This window comes from Pelophylax lessonae, assembly GCF_965119305.1.
Source record: "Pelophylax lessonae genome assembly, chromosome: 5".
NCBI lineage: Eukaryota > Metazoa > Chordata > Amphibia > Anura > Ranidae > Pelophylax > Pelophylax lessonae.
The window spans coordinates 380,276,572-380,299,283 of NC_138772.1; the positions used below are offsets into that span (position 1 = coordinate 380,276,572).

The 22,712-nt window shown below is 45.7% G+C and overlaps 1 protein-coding gene across 1 annotated transcript in view; it reads right to left on the reverse strand.

The window, feature by feature from the left end:
* The window catches only part of CEP192 (centrosomal protein 192), a 506,433-nt gene that overhangs the window by 140,827 nt on the left and 342,894 nt on the right, over window positions 1-22,712 (reverse strand). The window contains exons 27-31 of the mRNA XM_082258491.1: window positions 17,450-17,504; window positions 11,695-11,834; window positions 2,570-2,662; window positions 1,996-2,108; window positions 1,254-1,427 (exon numbers count right to left, since the gene is read on the reverse strand). Coding sequence (XP_082114617.1) covers window positions 1,254-1,427; window positions 1,996-2,108; window positions 2,570-2,662; window positions 11,695-11,834; window positions 17,450-17,504 — 575 coding nt within the window. The remainder of the gene's footprint in view (window positions 1-1,253; window positions 1,428-1,995; window positions 2,109-2,569; window positions 2,663-11,694; window positions 11,835-17,449; window positions 17,505-22,712) is intronic.

The following is a 22,712-nucleotide window of genomic DNA, read 5'->3' on the forward strand; positions in this document are numbered from 1 at the left end:
TGCATGACAGGACAGAGGGGAACCCGGGGTTGTGAGGGTCCGACCGTCCTAGGGAGGGGCCCGCATCCACCCCAAAATCCGCCAGGGGAAGAGGGGGGGAACATTTACTCCCATACCACTCTCTGCTGAAGTGGGGGGGCTGTCGGCCAATAGGAACGCTGCGACTTGGGCCTAGACCCAGTCGAATGCGACCTGGCGAGACGTTTAACTTGCGGGGCCAGTCCCCGTCCGGTGGGACTATGTCGCAGCTGACCTAGCGTGGAGCTGGGGACTACGCGCGCTTGCTGGCCGGCTGGGGTGACCACTGGATCTATATATCCAGCTTGTCACCCAGATCTGGCTTAGTTGCTTGTAGATCTGACAGGAAAAAAAAATCCGGAGAAAAAGCTAACTAGAAAAAACACTTTTGCCAGGACCAGAGATCCCAGCAAGGAACCAGGTCCTTATTTCTGACTAGGCAGATTAAAACGGACATCCTATGGCAGGTAGAGAAGATATACCCCCTGGGGCTGCCCATAGGCATTTTTTCTTTCTAGTATCATACTCCTGTAGGGGGCAGTATTAATCTACTAAATATGAAGATCAGATCTGTCAATGAACGATAGAGAAAATTGCATTTCCATGCTTAATGTACTGTGGGAGACCAGATATAGTGAATGCAGGGTCCTGGGTTTAGTAACACTTTAAAGAGATAGTAAAGGCAGAAGGTTTATCTTAATGCATTCTATGCATTAAGATAAAACAAACCTGTGTGCAGCAGCTCCCCGAAGCCCTCCCCCCCCCCCCCCCAACACTTACCTGAGCCCATCTTTATCTGGCGATGATGCAGGAGTTTCTCAGCTGACTGGGACTCCCCTCCTCATTGGCTGAGACAGTAGCACAGCCCAATTGGCTCCCGCTGCTGTCAATCAAAGTAAGTCAGCCAGCCAATCAGGGGAGAGAGGGGGAGGGGGCTAGTTGCAGCTCCGTGTCTGAATGGACACAGGGAGTGGTGACTCAGCTCAGGTTCCCCTGCAGTGAGCTGCTTGCTGTGGGGGCACTCAACAGGAGGGACGGGCCAGGAGCACAGAAGAGGGACCTGAAAAGATGAGGATCTGGGCAACTATGTGCAAAACCAACTGCACAGAGCAGGTAAGTATAATTAAAATGTATAAAAAAAAAAATAAAACCAGACTTCACAATCACTTTGAGTGGACAAAATCAATATTTAAAAGAAAAGTAATCTTCTTAGTGTCATTTTGGTAGAGACTTACACTGCTCTTCCAACACCAACTCCTCCCCATGCAATGAATTGTTTGTTGGAAAGAATTGATGGAACATCTGAGTAACTAATGGCAGCAGAATTTGTGTTTCCTGAATGCTCAATGTCTCCAACCAACATCACTTCATATTGTGGACCTCCTGGCTGAACCATTATCTTCACAATACTGTAGGTGAAAGGAAAAAGACAATAAGAAGCATATTACTATAAAGAAACAAAAACTGATTTGACTTAATTAACATTGTGACGAAGTCCGGACACCGCGACTGGGTAATCAACGCCAAGAACCTGCTTCCTAAGCTCTGGAACACGGGATCCGTGAATCTGGCTATAGTTACCCCAAGAACTCGACAGTACAAATTTTGGAGTGAAACCAGAATGAACTGTTTATTCAAACACAAAGTACAAGGAGATGAACACTTCTGGGACAACCCCTCCCCCTTAGTCAATCCACACAACATACACATCCCATAATAAGCTTACTCAAGGTAGACAGGAACCATATACAATAGAATGCAGGTATTCAACAACAAACCCCCACCCCACTAGCAAGAGTCTGATTAGTGCAGCGCAGACCCGACTGGGGTTCTTGGTCACCCTGTGTCGCTAATAGACACAGGGTGACTTACACATAGGAAGGATTGGGGAAACTGGATGAGGAGTCTCCCAACCTCCCTAAAGCAATCTGGGTTTCACCATCCCCCCAACCAAAGTGACTCACGTCACAAACATACCTTTGTTTTCTATTTGAATGATGTGGAGAGAACTTAATCGCAACCATTTGTTCTTCCCCTGGTGCAAGAAACAAATCTTCGGGGTCTATAGAAAAACCATCTTCATTTGGACACTTTGTGGAAGAATGACATAATTAGCAGTACAATCAATGTAATTTTTATTAAACAGTAGACTCTAAGACCCCGTTCACACCTGAGAGATTTTCTGCTTAAAGCTCTAAAATGCTCAACAAGCCAAATCCCATTAATTTTAATGGCCCCTGTTCTGTCAGCTTAAGCAAAACGCCTGAAGCTCAAAAACGTACGAGCTTATTTTTGGCAGATTACAAGCACTTGTGGCCCCATAGACCTCAAGAGAACCGCCTAACGAGCGTTTTATTGCTCGTTTTCATCTGAAACAGCAGCTCTCCTGCCCCTAGTGCTTTCTATTGGCTAAAAACAATGCCTAAAGCTGCAAAACGCTTGAAATACTTTAAACAAGCTTGTAAAAAGCTGCAAAAAAGCTTTAAAAAACGCCAGTAAGTTGATCTGCTCAGGTGTGACTAGAGACTAAATCTAAAATAGACGTGCTTACCATAATTTTTAAATGAGCAGCAATATTCCCTGCATTTTTCAATGGCAGCAGTTGTTTGGCAGATGATCCATAGATACAGGTTAAATGGATAGTCTTTGGTGGAAAATAAAAAACAGAATTACAATTTTAGAACTAAAATCATATATAGAAAGCACTACACCCCCACCCTGCGGAGCTGAAATGGGTGGAGTTTGGACACAAACCTGTACAATAGATGGCACAGGTAACAGAAATGACAGCTGCTGCCCTCGGGCCTAAAGTTAACATCTTTTGGTGCAAGGACAATGAATGGGATGATGAGGTGTTCAGACAGATCTTGTTACACCAGCATCATTTATTAAAACAACTTTATTATACTATCTGGGAACAGGAGTTTAAAACTCATCAAAAGTGCTGTTTTTAATGGTTACATACGAACTGTTTAAAAAATGTTAGAATAAAATGGAGTTAAAAAAAATCGAAGGCTTTTTTATTTTATTTTATTTGCCAGCTACACAGCACATGAAAGAAGGCTATAATTAGTAGCCTTTATGTATACATGAAAAGTAGGACTGACTGTTTTTCCGATAGCTTGGTCCCTGCAGTATACAATGGCAAAGCAACTTTCCAGGGGAAATCAGCAGAGCTTTGCTGTCACTTTGACAATTTTGCTGCACTGTGTTGTTGATCAGAAGGGCTGTTAGCACTCCTTAAAGAAAGCAGGTGGCTGTTCTGTACTGGGCACTTTCACCCCCTTCCTGCCTAGGGCAATTTGCAGCGCTGTCACGCTTTGAATGCCAACATTGTACCCAAATGAATTTTTTTCCCAATCACCATTGGGTTTTTAACTTTGTCACATAATTAAGAGACCAAAAACAAAAAAAATGTAATCCCCTACATTTCTTTTGTAAAAATAACCCAAATCCATGTATATTATATAGCCTATAAAATTTATAGCGGCTACAAATATATATTGATCAATCCTGATGTACTGCCTGCCTATCTCATTTCCAGAGGCCCTAAAATGCCACGACAGTGCAAATATCACTCAAATGATCCTGTTTTTAAAAGTAGACAAACCGAGAGTAAGAGGGATGGTGAATTTTCTGAAGTTGTCATTTTAAACACCCCGTTTCTCACACACGGCATAGACATACTTGCAATTACACCTCAAAACACATTCTGCTACTCCTCCTAAGGGGATACTACATGTGAGATTTTTTTTTCACAGCCTAGCCGCATAGAAGGACCCAAAATCCAAGAAGCAACTTTGTGCTTTCAAGGATCATAAATTACACATCTAATTTATCGATTGCAAAGCAAACACCCAAATGTTATTTCTGTGAGGCATAAGGAGTCTTTTTGCCACGTTTTTGGAAAATGGGGAAAGAAAAATAGGATTTTTGTAAAATCTTACTGTAAAATTCTTTTCTCCGAGTCCTCTGACAGTCGCCGCCCATTCATACAGTCTTCACGATTGGGTATTGGCCTTCTCCGCAGGAGCAAGCTAGGCAGTAATTTTGTAGATACAACATTAACATATACACACACTCACAGGGGACTGTCCCTCTGGCCTATATCCTCCAGCCAGTACCACTCTAATCCAATTATGTAGCAAGCAGTCCATGAAAAACCGCCAACCCCAAAGAGAGGGGCGGGGGCGGCGACTGTCAGAGGATTCAGAGAAAAGAATTTTACGGTAAGATTTTACAAATATTCTATTTTCTCTTACGTCCTCTGACAGTCGCTGCCCATTTATACAGTTTTCACGATTGGGACGTCCCAAAGCAGTGTAGATTTGAAGGGTGGGAAGACGCAACCTTAAAAATAGGCAACGCAGCACCCAGGTCAGAGAAAAAACTGAACTGAACCAACGGGGTAAGTAAAGCTGAACAGGAGCTAACCCAGAAGAAATGAAATAAACCCCATGACTAAGACAGAGAAAAATAGCATGTCTCTTTAGACCACTGCCGCACTCAAAACCTTGCGGCCAAAAGAAGCATCCGAAGATGCCAACACATCAAGTTTGTAAAACTTAGAAAAAGGAGTGTACAGACGACCAAGTTGCCGCTTTGCACACCTGAGTCACCGACGCCTGGTGGCGAAAAGCCCAAGACGCACTAAAAACTCTAGTAGAGTGCGCCTTAACAGGGAAGGGGTTCCCTGACCCTTAATCGAATAGGCCTGCACAATCGTCTGTCTGATCCATTTGCAGACGCCGCTGTCCCCTTTCGAGGTCCCTCAGGAAGGACAGACAATCCTACTTATGGAAAGAGTCCATGGCGGAAAGATAAACCTTGATCGCCCGGACCATGTCCAAGGAATGCAAAGCAAATTCCTTCGGATGCTTGGGCTTTGCACAAAGCGAAGGCAACACAATATCCTCATTGAGGTGGAAGGATGAAACCATCTTAGGAAAAAAAAAAGACTGATTTGGTCGTAAGACCACTTTAACCTTATGAACAACCAGATAGGGGGAGTGGCATAACAGAGCCGCCAACTCAGACACTCTGCGAGCAGCTGTGATCGCCACTAGAAAGGCAATCTTCTGTAACACTGGCAGATGGATCCCTATGATGTTCACAAAAGGAGGTCGTAAAACAGACAGAACCAGATTCAGGTCCCAGGGAGGTAAAGGAGCCTTCCTCGGGGGAGCCAGATGATGCACCCCCTGAATAAAGGTGTGAATCAAGGAATTTGATTCCTAAAGGACGCTGGAAAAGAATGGCCAAAGCCGACAACTGGCCCTTGATCGTGGTCAGCGCCAGGCGCTGATCCACCCCAGTCTGCAGAAAAGCCAAAACCCTTGCCACTGAAAAGGAGCGGGGGTGAAAACCTTGTGACTCACACCAGGCAAAATATGCCCTCCATGTGCGATGATAAAACTTCCTTACTTTTATAGCTTTTAGCAAGGTAGGAATGGGAGCCGACAGGGTACCCCTGTCTCTCAAGACTTGGCTTTCAACAGCCAAGCCATTAAAGCCAGCGTAAAGCAGGATGGAAGAACGGTCCTTGAGACAGAAGATCGTTTCTTAGTGGAAGCCGCTAGGGTGGCTCGACAACCATCTGCATGATGTCTGCATACCAAGACCGACGCGGCCAGTCTAGAGCTACCAGAATCACCAGCATCCATTCCGAGACTTACCTGCGGAGGAATCTGGACAACATTTGAATTGGAGGGAAGGCATACATCAGCCGATACTGACGCCACGGCCCCTACTAAGGCGGCCGAGGCATCCGCCAGAGGATCGCGAGATCGAGCCACGAACCTTTCCACCTTTTTGTTGACGGGATGCGAACAGATCCACGTCCGGAGACCCCCACCGGACACACAGAAGGCGAAATACCTCCAGGTGTAAGGACCATTCCCCCTGGTCCAGGGTCTGGCGACTCAGATAGTCCGCCTGCCATTTTTCCACACCTGGTATGTGGATGGCCGAAATCGCCGGAACATGCGATTCGGCCCAAGACAGAATCTCGGCCACTTCCCTGGCCGCCCAGGCACTCCTGGTGCCCCCCCTCATTTCATGTACGCCACCACTGTGGCGTTGTCCGTCTGCACTCGCACAGGGTAGCCCTGAAGCCGAGCCAACCAACGGAACAAGAAGAGCTTGATTGCCCGGAGCTCCAGGACATTTATCGGTAGGGAGGACCCCTACCCCGACCACATCCCTTGGGCACAGATCGTGCCCAAAACTCCACCTCAGCCCGACAGGCTGGCATCCATGGTAAGCACCGTGCACAATAACGGCTAGAAGGACTTTTGCCTTGTGTCAGAATCGGTGACTGGAGCCACCAAAAAAGATCCGATCTCACCTGGTGGCTTAGAGAAATCCTCCTGTCCAAAGACTGAGTATGCCTGTCCCACCTGGCAAGAATCTCTGCTTTGCAGTTTTCTCGTATGAAACTGTACAAAAGGGACCGCCTCGAAGGCCGACGCCATCAGACCCAGGGAACACATGTAGGTCCGCAGCGAGGAGAGATCGTTGTCCCTGAGGGACCTGATCTCGTTCTGCAGAGTCTGGAGTTTGTCCTCCGGAAGGAAGAACTTCGTCTGAGCCCAAGATCATCCCCAGGTATGAGAGACAAACCGAAGGGGACAGAGCAGACTTCTGAAAATTGATGGTCCACCCGAATGCCTGGAGCTTCTGGACCGTGACTGACAGATCGCCCAACAGAGTGGCATTTGAGCTCGACCTTAACAGGAGATCGTCCAGATAACCGAGGATCGCAATCCCCTGCACTCGTAGCAGAGCCAACACAGGAGCCAAAACCCTGGTAAACACCCTTGGAGCCGAAGCGAAACCAAAGGGCAACGCCACGAACTGGTAATGCTCGTCTGCGATTGCGAAGTGGAGATACCGCTGATGACCCTCGTAAATAAGGATGTGCAGATACGCATCTTTCAGGTTGATGAAGGCCATGAATTCCCCTGGACTCAAAGATGCCACCACTGACCGGATGGATTCCATCCAAAACTCCTGTACCCGCACAAAGCAGTTCATGTACTTTAGGTCCAAAATCGGACGCACCTTGCCCTCTTTTCTGGGCACCATGAACAGATTGGAGTAAAACCCCCGAAACCTGTGCTGCGGAGGGACCAGCACGATGACCCCTTGGGCGAGAAGATCTTGAACCGCCCGTTGAAGATCAAGTCAGATGGAGATTTGATGGAAAGAATCTGTCTGCGGGGCGAGATTGGAACTTGATCTTGTACCCTGAACAATAAGTTCGTAAACCCACCTGTCCTGAATCTCGGACAGCCAGGGCTCGGGAAAACAAAGCAGACGTACCCCCACCCCTGGCACGGGTGAGTGCGTCCCTTCAGGAAGGGGTGTGCTGTGCCCCGAAGGCACGAAAGGACCCCCGGTTAGTCTTAAAGGAGGGACCCCGCCTAGCGCGGAGAGATTTACCCTTTGAAACTTGAGGCAAGAGAGTACTCTTATCCCTAGTAAGCCCCTTGATCAGCTCATCCAGAGTGTCACCAAAAATACAATCCCCCGCATAACGGATGTCAGACACTGTCTACTTAGAAGTGTGGTTGGCCGACCAGCTTTTCAGCCAAATAATGCAGCTGATTGCAAACTCGACCGCAGGTAGACGTGCGACCAAAGGAGCCTCGTCCAAAGCCGCGTCACACAGGTACATCACAGCCTGTGCCATTTGATCCAACATGTCCAGCGCAGCAGCAGAAACCGACTCGGCTACCAGAGTGCGCCTAAGCACCTTGGCCCATTCTGAGAGACCATCACTGAGGCGAACACCAGTTTCAGCAGGGAAACCACCACTATATATATATATATATATATATATATATATATATATATATATATATATATATATATATATATATACACACACACACACACACACACACACACACACACACACACGTGGTGGGAAAGCGTTTCCACCCTTCTATCAGCCAGGTCCTTAAACACCAGGGAGTCTTCCATGGGCATCAAGGTGAATTTCTTCAGTCTTGAGACAGTGTGGTCCACTTTAGGAACCACAGTCCAGCGAGAATCAACCGAATCCGCAAAGGGATAACGGTACTTAAATCTCTTAGGTACCACCAGCGTATGCTTAAAGAGGAAGTAAACCCTCCTCTGCAACTTGTACCTATAGGTAAGCCTAGGATAAGACTTACCTATAGGTACTGTAAATACCTCCTAAACATGTACTGTTTAGGAGATATTTACTTTGCATGCAGCCAGTGACATCACTGGCGCATGCGCTCTGAAAGAACAGCCGCTCGTGCCGTTCCTTCAGAGCCCTGTGCAGCAACCGTGGGCTCACGCGCGCATGCGCGGGAGTGACGTCATCGTGGCTCCAGCCAATCAGATGGCCGGATGCTGCAAACCCGGAAGAAGGGTGACCAAACATGTCACCCATGAGACAGGTGAGCGGGTGGCACTGCGAGGCTTCGTTCTAAGGTAAGTATTTCATAATGAGCCAGTATGCGATGCATACTAGCTCATTATGGGTTTGTCTTTTAGGTGTTCATTTTTTTTTAATTTCTGAGGTTTACAAGCTCTTTAATGCGACGCCATTGGTCATTTACCGTTTCCTGAAATTCCTCGAGACAAGGAAAAACCTGACCCGACTTCAGGGCCTTGCGGGTCCCGAAGGAAACCCGCTTACCTGCCATGGAGGGCTCATCATCAAGATTTAAAGTCTCTTTAATGGAGCTAATAAGTGCGTCTACCGCAGTGCCGTCACGTGCTATCCCAGAGGATGAATCCTCCTCCTCCTCCACATCCGACAGAGAACGGGGACCCCTCAGGGGGGACGTTGTCCATGGCAACCAATTCAGGCTCTGAGTCAGAAGATTGAGAGGGCATAGGCGTTTCTTTGTAACTTGGTCAGACATCAGCAGATCAACTTTTGACGCTAAAGTTGAAAGTGCAGCAGATAAAGAGGCTAAGGAAGTGCAATCAGGAGTACCTGAACCACCAACTAGGTCTGTGGGGAATTTGCTATCCTGGGACTCCATATTAGCAAAGTGCCAAAATAATGACACTGGCCCTTTAAACCGGCGGTTCCCGCAGACCCCCATCGCAAACTGCACTACAGGTGGAGACCCTTCCCTTAACTAAAGCCACACTGAAAAAAGAGTGCTAGCAGGAATATAGCCAGAGAAAAACCGTAAAATCCCCCCACAGTGTGCCTATACTTGCCATACTGCAGAGAAGGCTGATGTGAAAGGAGGAAGTGACCTCACGCCCCTAGAGGCAAAAGCCAGACCTGAGCCACAAAAAAATGGTGCCCGATAGTCAATGGAGGAAAAGCACTTAGAAAATGGCCGATTCCCAGAACAGGACATCCAACTACACTAAAGATGGCGCCCGATCGGCACTGACGATGATGGAAAATAGCCGATGCCCTCACACTGAGGCCAAACAGCCAGCCCTCACCAAACATGGCGGCCGGGCGAACAGCGCCAAACGCCGCAGCAAACGCCCGCACTGGCCCCACCGGGATCTGCGCAGAGCACCCCCGGGGATAAGGAAGCCCCCCCCCGCATGGCAGTCTGCACCGCAGGAGCGCCCCCGCAGGGGCAGGGAAGGTAAGACACAGGGGGCCATCCCACGGCCATTAAGGGGGATATTACAGCAAACTTTACATGTACCGCCATCCTACTCAATACCCCCTCAAAACCTGTTCCCAGGAAGGATGCTAGCAACACCCGGGCGTTCTGAAGTTGAGACATCCGAGTGAAGATAGGAAAACTTTGCAGGCTCGTCCCCGCTTCCAGGGGCACTGTCGTTGCGAGGCCTGGGCGTACCAAAAGCCTGCGACGCTCGAAGGCAGACTGGGACTCCATAAGATTCTATATTAACCAGTGCGAGGCACAGTTCTGCTGACCCTTGTAGTCCTCCAAATTCTAACTAGTGTAGGTGAGAAAAACAAAAAGCTATTTTAAAAGAAAAATCACTTTTCAGAAAGAAACAAAGAAAAAAAAAAAAAAAAAAAAAAAAACAGACACTAGGTCCCAGCAGGGAAAACCTAGCCTACTCCTGACGCTAGGCAGCAAAGAACTGGATTAGAGTGTTACAGGCTGGATGATATTGGCCAAAGGGGCGGCCCCCTGTGGGTGTGTCTATATGTTAATGTTTGTTGTATTAACAAAATTACTGCCTAGCTTGCTCCTGCGGAGAAGGCCAATACCCAATCGTGAAGACTATATGAATGGGCGGTGACTGTCAGAGGACGTAAGAGAAATTACATTTTTTTTTTTATACCAAGTTGTCAAATTAGAAGACAGTTCCAACACGCGGCATAAACATACTAAGACATACACCCCAAAACACACTCTAAGACTTTTTCACAGCCAAGCCACATAGAGAAGCTCAATATCCAAGGAGCCACTTCAGGCATTATGGGGGCATAAATTACTCATCTCATTTCCTGACTACCCATTACATTAAATTGGAAGCCCTGGAGCACCCAGACAGTGGAAACACTAACAAAATGACCACGTTTTGGAAAGCAAAGCAAACACACCAACGTATTTTCTATGAAGCATACGGAGTCTTTTCAAAAACGTAAATTTTTGTTTTGTGGAATTTTTTTTTTTTTTTTACAAAAAGTTGTCAATTTATAAGATATTTCTAACACACAGCACAGGCATACTTAGAATTACACCTTAGAATACATTCTGCTACTCCACCCGAGTATGGAGATACCACATGTGATATGGGCCCCTAATTCTTTACAGCGGAGATGACACCTCACTACTAGTACCTGGCCTAAGACACCAACAGATGTGGATGGAACACTGGTACACTGTGACAGATGTTGATGTGCACTTGAGTGGATATGCACTTGGACTTGCACTTGTGAAAGCTGGTGCTTGGTGCAAAGTTTACAAATGGCTGCACTGTGTGGGATGTGTCTATAGCTGCACAGTCAAATCAGCAGCTACACACAGATCCGGGACAGGCTGAAGCGATCTGCTTTCCCTCTCCTCACTGAGCTCTGTGTGAAGTGGTGAAGAGCTGTTACAGGGGCACGTGATTGAACACAGCCATCACATGATCAGGTGGGCCAATTTGAGAGACCATGTCCCAATCTGTGATGTGCAGTGTCTGAAGGACATCCCCCATAGTACCTTGAAGTTTGCAACTATAATATATCCACCACAGAACCAGCAAAAAAAAAAAAACAAACAATACCTTCCTCACTACAAACAGAAGTTAGGCACTCTTTACGTCTAGAAAGGGGGCATTCTTTACGTCTTTATTCTTTCTTAAGTGTACATAATATAAACTGGTACTAAATTTTTTTTTTTTTAGGTAAAGTTGATCCAGGGAATATCCGATAGCCTCTCGGGGGATCAGGAAGGAATTTTTTTCCCCTGCTGTAGCAAATTGGATCATGCTTAGCTGGGGGGGTTTTTTCACTTTGCTCTGGATCAACTGCGGGTATAGGATTGTGTATATGGGATTGTATAGCTGGGTTTTCAATAAATTTTTTTTTTTTGGTTGAACCAGATGGACTTGTGTCTTTTTTCAACCCAACTATATGTAACTATGTAACTTGCAGATGGATGTACCCCAGACTTATTTTCTACTATACTACTATCCCTTGTTTGTCCAGCAGTATAGTTTCAGAGTTGAGTTTTTTTTATACTTGAAATGTACCTGCAAGTCCTTAGGGGCATGTATCCTCGCACAACCAACCCTTGCTCTTAACTGGATACTTTTGAGCATGCATGCAGGGCCTGGGCTGTCAATTTCAATATCAACCCTTGCTGCAAACTCTTCTGGTGGGCCAAGGGAACCTATCAAAGTAAATGAGTGGGAGAAAAAAAAAAGTGTTACGTACGTACATAATTTATATATATATATATATATATATACACATACACACACACATATATATACACACACACACAAAATGGGATTTTTGACTTACCGGAAAAATAATTTCTCTGATGTTCATTGATGGACACCGCTCATCTTCTTGACTATGTGGGTTATGCTGCCCCCTACAGGAGTAGGACACTAGGCAGGAAAGAACTTGACTACGACTATGGGGCAGTCCCAGGGGGTATACTCCCACTCTCTGCTATAGGTAATCAGTTTTGTTACAAGCAGTGTCAAAGGAAAATACCCAAACTCCATAGAGGGGTGGGTGCGGTGTCCGTCAATGAGCATCAGAGAAATGGATTTTACGGTAAGTCAAAAATCCCATTTTCCCTTTTGTTCTTTGACGTACACAGTTACTAATCTTCTTGACAATGTGGGACATCCCAAAGCAGTGTCAAAACATGAGGGGTGGAAACCGCAAAAAAAAAATACTTCCCAAGGCTAAACTTAGCCAAACAGGTAACATGGAGCTCAACCATAAAACAACTGAAGCTCACTTGAAAAAAATATAACACTCAAAGAGGACCAAGCCCTCTAAATAGCAGCCTGCAAAACCTTGTAGCTGAAGGAAGCATCCGCAGATGCCTACACAGTCACCAAATAAAACTTTGTGAACGTGTGTACAGACAACCAGGTAGCCACCTTGCAAACCTGCATCACTGACGCCCGACGGAAGGCCCAGGAAGCATTAAAGCGCCTGAGTAGAATGCGCCCAAATAGGGAAATGGAATAAGCCTGAATCACTGTCTGATCCACCTGGAAATGGTCAAAGCAAAAGCAGCTAACCCTTTGAGGTCCATCCGTGAGGAAAAATAGTGAGTCTGACTTCCTAAAAGACTGCGTAGCTGGCAGGTACACCCTAATTGCCCAAACCACATCCAGGGAACACAAGGCAATTTCCTTAGGATGCTAAGGCCTGGAACACAGGGAAGGCAACACGATGTCTTTATTCAAATGAAAATCAGACGACCTTTGGAAGGAACGACGGACACAGATGAAGAACCACCTTCTCCCTGTGAACCACAAGGTAAGGTGAATGACAAAACAGCGCGGCCAGCTCCCACACCCTGCGCATACAGAAGTAAAAGCCATCAAAAAGGCCACCTTCTGAGACAACGTAAGCAGGGGAATCTTCCGAATATTTTTAAAAGGGAGGCTTCTGGAGAACTGACAACACCAAATTGAGATCCATGGCAGCAATGGAGACCGCACTGGAGAAGCCAAGTGTCGAACTCCCTGGATAAAGGTACACACCAAGCAATGTGTTGCCAATGGACGTTGAAAGAAAACTGCAAAGGCCGAAACCTGGCCCTTGATGGTACTCGAGGCCAGGCACTGCTCAACCGCCCGTTGGAGGAAAGCCAAGATCCGAGCCACCAAAAAGGAGCGAGGGTGAACCCTAAGAGACTCACACCACGCAATGAACGTCTTTCAAAAGCGACGGTAAATCTTCCTAGAGGTAGATTTTCTAGCATTTAAGAGCGTAAGAATCAGTGATTCAGACAATGCCAGGAACAGGGTGGGCACCGCTCTGAACAGACCACCGCTCCATCATAATGTGGGTGCTTTCAGCCAGAGGAACGCTGTGACTCCGATTGAAGCCAGGTCGTACGCGCCTTTGCGAAACGTTTAACTCATAGGCCAGCCCCTGTTCAGTGGGGCTCGGTCACGAGAGACCTAGCGTGGAGCAGCGCTCTGCACACGATCGCTGGCAAGACTGGGGGGGGACCCTCAGGATCCTGATTATCCAGTCTATTGCTCAGTCTGGCAATTGTAGAATCTCAACAGGAACAAAATAGAGAGGACAAAATTCTATTTAAAAAGAAAAAAAAAAAAAAATCACCACTAGCAGAGACCCCAGCAGAGAGCTAGGTCCTTACTCCTGACTAGGCAGAAAAAAAAACTGAGTACCTATTTCAGAGAGTGGGAGTATACCCCCTGGAACTGCCCTGCCCTATAGGAGTAGTCAAGTTTTTTCCTGCCTAGTGCCCTACTCCTGTAGGGGGCAGCATAACCCCCATCGTCAAGATGAGGAGCTGTGTGTCAATGAACGAAAGAGAAATGCAAATGTTTATCTTTATATTAAATGTGTGGAAGAAAGAAAAATGGGATATCTGTACTTATCGTAAAATCCATTTCTCTGAGTTCGACGGACACTTCGCTCCATAAATCATAACGTCCAAAAGCAGTGCCAAAAGGAAGATGAGATGTTTAACCCAAAGCTAAACATAAGAGCCCTTAACCAGCCAAAAGAAGCATCCACAGATGCCAAAGTATCTACCTTTTAGAATTTTGTGAAGGTATTCACGCATGACAAAGTGGCCGCCTTGCAAACTTGCGATATTGATGCCTGCTAACGGAAGGCCCCAGAAGCACTCAGCGCCCGAGTAAAATGCGCCGTAAAAGGGAAAGGTGGAACCTAACCTTTATTGGAATAGGCCTGAGTGACTGTCTGAGCCATCTGGAGATGGTAGCTGAAGAAGCAGCCAGCCCTTTTCTTGGTCTGTCCGTAACCACAAAAAGCAAGTCTTGACCTCTGAAAAGACTCAGTAGCTGTCAGATACACCCGAATCGCACAAACCACATCCAAGGTATGCAAAGCAAATTCCTTGGGATAAGCCGGCTTGGGACACAAAGAAGGCGAAACAATGTCCTCATTCAAATGGAAGTCAGAGATAACTTTGAGCAGGAATAATGGACAGGTACGAAGAACCACTTTATCCCTATGGACCACTAAATAGAGACTGCGACAGGATAATGCCACCAATTCCGATACCCTGCGGGCAGAGGTAGTCGCCCAAATATTCTCAAATGGAGGTTTCTGGAGAACCGAAAGTACCAAATTTAAATCACATGGCTGTACAGGTGGAGCCACATGTCGAACCCCCTGAATGAAGGTACTAACTAAAGAGTGCATGGCTAGGGGTCATTGAAAGAAGATTGGCAAGGTAGACACCTGGCCCTTGATGGTATTCAAGGCCAACTTCTGATCAACCCCCTGTTGAAGAAAGGTTAAGAGCCGAGCCACAGAAAAGGATAGAGGATGAGCGCCAAGCTACTAAAACCAAGAAATGTACGCTTTCCACGTATGATGGTATATCTTGCTGGAAGACTTCCTCGTCCTCACCATAGTAGGGATCACTGATCCAGACAGACCTCTATCCCTCAGTACCTGGCTTTGAATAGCCAAGACAATAAATCCAGGGACTGTAAAGCAGGATGGTAGATCAGCCCTTGGGACAACTGGTCTTCTCTGAGAGGAAGACCCCAAGGGACGTTTACAGCCACCAGGATGATAGGAAGATCCTTGCTCTTGATTCATAACAGAAACTGCGAAAGCAGCCTTAGCCGAGGATTATACTAGCCTTACTGTGGTCCTTGGATGCCTGCGGTGTCTGTCAGAGGACCCCGTGACCTCATCACGAACTTCGGTATCCTCCTGTGGAGCCAAACCTGCTAAAGCAGCTGCACAATCCTATAATGCAGCTGCTTTATCGGGAGAGAGAACTGTCTGTGTGACAGCAGCCTGTGGTCCCTTAAGTTTGTGCAGAGGAAGGACCACCCTGGTCAGAAATAGAATCAGACCTAGGTAAATCAATTCCCTAGAAAGGGATAGAGGGGACCTTAGGTAGTTCAGACATCACCTGAACCTTCGCAGGAATTAAATCCGCACAAGGAGACTCAGGATCCCCCCCCCCCCACCCTTAATGATGTCATCCAGGGTAGCCCCAAACAAGCGATCGCCTTGAAAGGGCAGATCAATGAGAGCTTTCTTAAAGGCCTGGTCTGCGGACCAATTCTTAAGCCACAGAACGGGCCTAATCACCACCACTGAAACAAAGTTTGGACGGCACAGGAGCTGTATCCAAAGCTGCCTCACAAATAAACTGCAGCCCATGGACCAACTGGTCCTCTAATCAACATAAGCAACGGGGACCTGCTCAACCCCCTGGCCCTGGTGCAAAAGCTTGGCCCATTTCAGTTAGGGTCTGAGACATCAGGGCTGAGGCAAAGCCTGCCCGCAATGCCGAACCAGCCATAGTAAACATGCTGCATGCCACAGCCTCTGATTTCTTGTCAGCAGGGTCCTTAAAGGATGGGGATTCCTCTACTGGGGATCATGGTTGCTTTATTCAACCTAGAAAAAGGAGGGTCCATCACTGGTGATGGACCCTCCTTTTTTTTTAAAGTGTACAGAAAAACATTTAAGGACCACAAAGGGGAGTTTTGGTTGTTCCCATTCGTTACAGAAAAATCAGTCAAAATAAGGCACATAAGGAAACCCCTTTGGAGTATGATGCGACTAGTGCGTACCAAAGACACAGCCACATCCATGGCTACATCAGCCGCATCATCCATTTTTAAAGTCTCACGTACTGCAGTGATAAGTGCGTCTACCAGCGGTTTTTCATTCGCTGCTGCGACCATGGAGGAATCATCCTCACTATCGGATGGATCAGGGGGTGTGATATTAAGTTCCCCTAGACGGGCCACATCCACAGCGGCATGAGGCTCAGAATCAGATGAGACAGCCTTAGGTCTCTGCTGCATTCTCTGCCCTGGGACCCCCACCAGATTCTAGGTCCAGACCGGGGGGGATGGGAGTGGGGGGAAGCCCAGCTCAGTGAAGTATTTAAGGATGGGAGGAGGGAACCTGCAGGCAGGTCTGACTGTCCCTGCAGGTTACCCGCGTCCACCCCAAAGAAAACCACCAAAGGGGAGAGGGGGGGCTGTACTTACCCTTCCATGGTGAGGGTAACGCTCCAGACAGAACTCCCCGCCACCAAAGTAGGGGAGCTGTCGGCCAAGGGACTGCTGCAACTCAGACCCAAGCACGGTCGTATACGACCCTGTAAGCAGTTTAACTCGCAGGCCAGTCTCTGCCCGTGAGGCTATGTCACAGCTGACCTAGCGTGTAGCTGCGGTCTGCACACGCTCGCTGACTGGGCGGCGGGGGCACTGAATCTAGGCAGTTGATTGTAGATCTCCCGAGAGAAATGACAAAAAAGATGTAAGGAAGGTGAAAATTGCTAGGACCAGACATCCCAGCCAGGAGCCTAGGTCCTTACTCCTGACTAGATAGATTCAAACGGATTACCTAGAGCAGAGAGGGGGTTTATTTACCAGCTGAGGACGACCCATGGGCGCAGCCAGGTGTTTTTTGTTCTGCCTAGTCCTACTCATGGAGGAGGCAATATAACCCACTAGTTAGGATTCATGGAGCGCTGTGAATGCTAATATATATATATATATATATATATATATATATATATATATATATATATATATATATATATATATATATATATATATATATATATACACACACACACATACATATACACATACACACACACCTATATACACACACATCTCAATATGATATATAGATAGATTTATAAATAGATATTTAACTATACACACAAACTTTGTGCAGATATTATCTTTTCAACAACCCCACCCTTTTTAGACACAGGTTCTACACCATAATCTAGGAATGTTTTTAAATATTGGACCGATGACATACCTGCAGAATTGTAAGTCTGTGGTGCATGAAAAACGACCCACACTGCAAAATACTCCTAAAAGAACAAAAAACATAAAATGTCATTAAGTGTAGATTAGTCATTTGAGAATAGAGCTGGTTAGAATATGGAAAGGACAAAAATGCAACTAAAATAATCCGGCATTAGATAAAGAATTAACTCGCCAAGGTGGTCCTAGTATATACCACAATGCGGTGTTAATTTCCGCATTTAAGCCATCAAGATTAAACACCCGCCATGACCATTAGGTCTCTGAATTTCTATGCCAGATTTTAATGTACATTTTATTAATAATAGAACAGAAGTAGTGCAGAGCTTAAAAGGTAGGCGTGGTAGGTTAAAAAACAGATGGTGGATAGGAACAGAGTCCGAGATCTCGCAAATGATCTCAAAAAATATAAAAAGTCAGTATACATTACAGACAACCATGCAAAGAAACAAAACAAAAACTACTAGTTCACATCATTTTAAATTTAGGTTATAAGTGCACCTGTCGTTTTTCAAAATTCATTTCACTATTAGCCTTTATTATTCACAAATCTTTAACCTAAAAGTAGGAAATGTTAACCATTTTAAGTTGAACATGTACAGTGGGGATCGAAAGTTTGGGCACCCCAGGTAAAAATTTGTATTAATGTGCATAAATTAGCCAAGGAAGGATGGAAAAATCTCCAAAAGGCATCAAATTACAGATTAGACATTCTTATAATATGTCAACAAAAGTTAGATTTTATTTCCATCATTTACACGTTCAAAATAACAGAAAACAAAAAAATAGCGTCTGCAAAAGTTTGGGCACCCTGCAGAGTTAATATCTTGTACTGCCCCCTTTGGCAAGTATCACAGCTTGTAAACACTTTTTGTAGCCAGCCAAGAGTCTCAATTCTTGTTTGAGGTATTTTTGCCTATTCTTCCTTACAAAAGTCTTCCAGTTCTTTGAGATTTCTTGGCTGTCTGTCACGCACTGCTCTTTTAAGGTCTATCCATAGATTTTCAATTATGTTGCGGTCAGGAGATTGTGAAGGCCATGGCAAAACCTTCAGTTTACGCCGCTTGATGTAATCCCCCGTGGATTTCGAGGTGTGTTTAGGATCATTTTCCATTTGTAGAAGCCATCCTCTCTTTAACTTCAGCTTTTTCACAGATGGCATCAAGTTACCATCCAAAATTTGCTGAAATTTTATTGAATCCATTTTTCCTTCTACTCGTGAGATGTTCCCTGTGGCACTAGCTGCAATACAACCCCAAAGCATGATTGATCCACCCCCATGCTAACCCCAAAGCATGATTGATCCACCCCCATGCTTAACAGTTGGACAGAGGTTCTTTTCATTAAATTATTATTATTATTTCAGGTACTTATATAGCGCTGTCAATTTACGCAGCGCTTTACATATACATTGTACATTCACAGGGGGAGACCAGTGGATGTGGTGTACCTGGATTTCGCTAAGGCGCATGATACAGTTCCCCACAAGCGCTTAATTTATAAAATAAGGTCTGCAGGCATCGACCACAAGGTCTGCTCTTGGATACGGAACTGGCTAAAAGGGCGTGTCCAAAGGGTGGTAATAAATAGCGCATACTCAGACTGGTCTGAGGTGGTAAGTGGGGTCCCCCAAGGCTCAGTCCTGGGACCAACCCTGTTCAATTTATTCATAAAATAGCATTGACGGGATCAGTAGCTCTACATCAGTTTTTGCAGACGACACAAAATTGGGCAGGGCAATAACTGCACAGCATGAAGCAGATATCCAACAGAATGACCTGGACAAAATAACGGAGTGGGCAACGACATGGCAAATGAGGTTTAATGTGGAGAAGTGTAAGGTTTTGCACTTGGGGACTAAAAGCATAAAAACACAATACACTTTAGGGGGGGAACCTTTGGGGGAATCAAAAATGGAGAAAGATCTGGGAGTCCTGGTAGAGGATAGACTAAGCAATAGCTTGCAATGTCAAGCGGCAGCTGACAAAGCCGGCAGAATATTAGCCTGCATAAAGAAAGGGATGTATTCCAGAGATAAAACTATAATCCTTCCACTTTATAAAACTCTGGTCCGACCACATCTGGAGTATTCTGTCCAGTTCTGGTTGCCGGTGCTCAGGAGGGATGTGTTGGAGCTGGAGAAGGTCCAGAGAAGGGCAACTAAACTAATTAGGGGATTGGAGGACCTTAATTATGAAGAGCGTCTGCAATCGCTTGATTTATTCTCCCTGGAGAAGCGACACCTGAGAGGGGACATGATAGCAATTTATAAATATCTCAATGGTGATCTCAGCATAGAAAAAAAGCTATTCAGTCGGAAGGATTGCATGAGGACTAGAGGGCATACAATGCGACTGGAGAAGCGTTTTAACCTCAGGCAACGAGGGGGGTTCTTTATTGTTATGGCTACAAGATTGTGGAATTCTCTACCACAAGAGGTGGTTTCTGCGGGAAGTATGGTGGCTTTCAAAAGACTCTTAGACATACATCTCAAGAATCAGAACATTTAGGGGTATGCGAGATGATTACGGCCACACACACCTACACAGGTTTAACTGGATGGACTATTGTCTTTATTCAACCTCACCTACTATGCAACTATGTATATGTAACTATGTAACATCAGTCCTTGCCCTCAAGGAGCTTACAATCTAAGGTCCCTAACTTACATACATACACAGTAGGGCCAATTTTTTATACATGATCCAATTAACCTACCAGCATGTCTTTGGAGTGTGGGAGGAAACCCACGCAGGCACAGGGAGAACATGCAAACTCCAGGCAGGTAGTGTCGTGGTTGGGATTCGAACCAGTGACCCTCTTGCTGCTAGGTGAAAGTGCTAACCACTACACCACTGTGCCGCCCAAATGCCCCTTCTTCGCCAAACATACCTTTGCTCATTACGGCCAAAAAGTAAAATTTTAACCTCATCGGTCCACAGAACTTGTTTCCAAAATGCATCACGCTTGTCTATATGTTCATTTGCAAAGTTCAAACACTGATTTTTGTGGTGAGGATGTAGAAGAGGTTTTCTTCTGATGACTCTTCCATGAAGACCATATTTGTACAAGTATCTCTTTATAATGGAATAGTGTACCACAACTCCAGTGTCTGCCAGATCTTTCTGGAGGGATCGTGCAGTCAAACGTGGGTTTTGAATTGTTTTTCTCACAATTCTGCGAGCTGTTCTGTCTGATATTTTTCTTGGTCTTCCAGATCTTGCTTTAACTTCCACTGTTCCCGATAACTGCCATTTCTTAATTGCATTCCGAACAGAGGATATTGACATCTGAAAACGCTTTGCTATCTTCTTATAGCCTTCTCCAGCTTTGTGAGCGTCAACTATTTTCAGTTTTCTAGACAACTTCTTGGAAGATCCCATGGTGCTGATTGTTGGGGCAAGGTCAGATGAGTCTGGGCATTTAAAACCTTTGAGATTGACATCACCTGGTCTTCCCAGACGATGATTGAGAACAATCCATGACACTGGCAGGTCTCAGCCTTGCAAAGGGGGCAGTGGATGCTATAAATTCTGCAGGGTGCCCAAACTTTTGCAGATGCCATTCTTTTGTTTTCTGTAATTTTGGAAGTGTCAATGATGGAAATAAAACCTAACTTTTGTTGACATATTACAAGAATGTCTAATCTGTAATTTGATGCCTTTTGGAGATTTTTCCATCTTTCCTTGGCTTCTATATGCACACTAATAAAAAAATTTTTACCTGGGGTGCCCAAACTTTCGATCACCACTGTATTAATATTCATCATTGAGAAGTTACATAAAATTGTTGTTTGTACGCACTGTAAAATCTTTTACTTTGCGTTTATTTAGGGACACAGGATTTAGAGATCTTTGGGTTGTACTGATTTGAACACTTGCAAACTCCTCCACTTCCAGCATGCCTCAGATTTATATTAAAGCAGCACTGCTGAACAACCTCAAACTCACTCAACTCCAAGAAGGGGGTTTTAGGAGTACAAAAAAAAAAAAAAAATGGATTTTTGTAAAATCTTACCGTAAAATCCTTTTCTCTTAGCTCATCGACAGACGTAGTCCTCGGTGATACACCACCTTCGGGTTATGTTACCTCCGCAGGAGCAGGACTAGACAGGAAATTAAAAAGCTCTGGCCACACCCTAGGGGCAGTCCCAGAGGGTATATCCTCTCTCTCTCTGCCTCAGCAAATCAGTTATGTGAAAAAGCAGTGCTTAGAGAATTTAACCCAACCCAACTCCAAAACAGAGGGGCGGGGACTACGTCTGTCGATGAGCTAAGAGAAAAGGATTTTACGGTAAGATTTTACAAAAATCCATTTTTCTCTAGCGCTCATCGACAGACGTAGTCCTCGGTGATACACCACCTTCGGGACGTCCCAGAGCAGTATCCCGACTGAGGGGTGGGAAAATGGAAATCAAATCCCAATCTAGAAGGCCCAACCGGTGCCAACTAGAAGTTTACAATGCTCATCCTTAATGATGAGACTCAACAAAAAAATTTTTCAAACAGAAAAAAACCCTCGAGGTAGACCACCGGTCTCCTCAAATTGCAGCCTGCAAAACCTTGCGGCCAAATGAGGCATCCGCCGATGCCGTCACATCAATTTTATAGAATTTAGTAAAGGTATGTACCGACGACCAAGTGGCCGCCTTACATACCTGGACCACTGACGCCTGATGGCGAAAGGCCCAGGAAGTACTGAGCGCTCGAGTGGAGTGCGCCCTAACAGGGAACGGAGGACTCTGACCCTTAATAGAATAAGCCTGTACCACCGTTTGTCTAATCCATTTGGCAATGGTCGCGGCAGATGCAGGCAAACCCTTTCTGGGGCCATCCGTGATCACAAAAAGTGAATCCGTCTTACGGAATGATTCCGTAGCTTTCAGGTATACCCTGATTGCCCGAACCACATCCAAGGAATGCAACGCATGTTCCCGATGATGCTTGGGCTGAGGACACAAGGAAGGTAGTACAATATCTTCATTCAGATGAAAATCTGAAACCACCTTAGGAAGAAAAGATGGCTTAGGATGAAGTACTACCTTATCCCTATGAATGACTAGGTATGGAGACTGGCATGATAATGCAGCCAGTTCTGACACCCTGCGAGCAGAAGTAATAGCCACCAAGAAGACCACCTTCTGGGATAAAGTAAGCAAGGGAATCTCCCTGATGTTTTCAAAGGGAGGTTTCTGTAGAACCGACAAAACCAAATTAAGATCCCAGGGCGGTAAGGGCGCGCGGACTGGAGGAGCC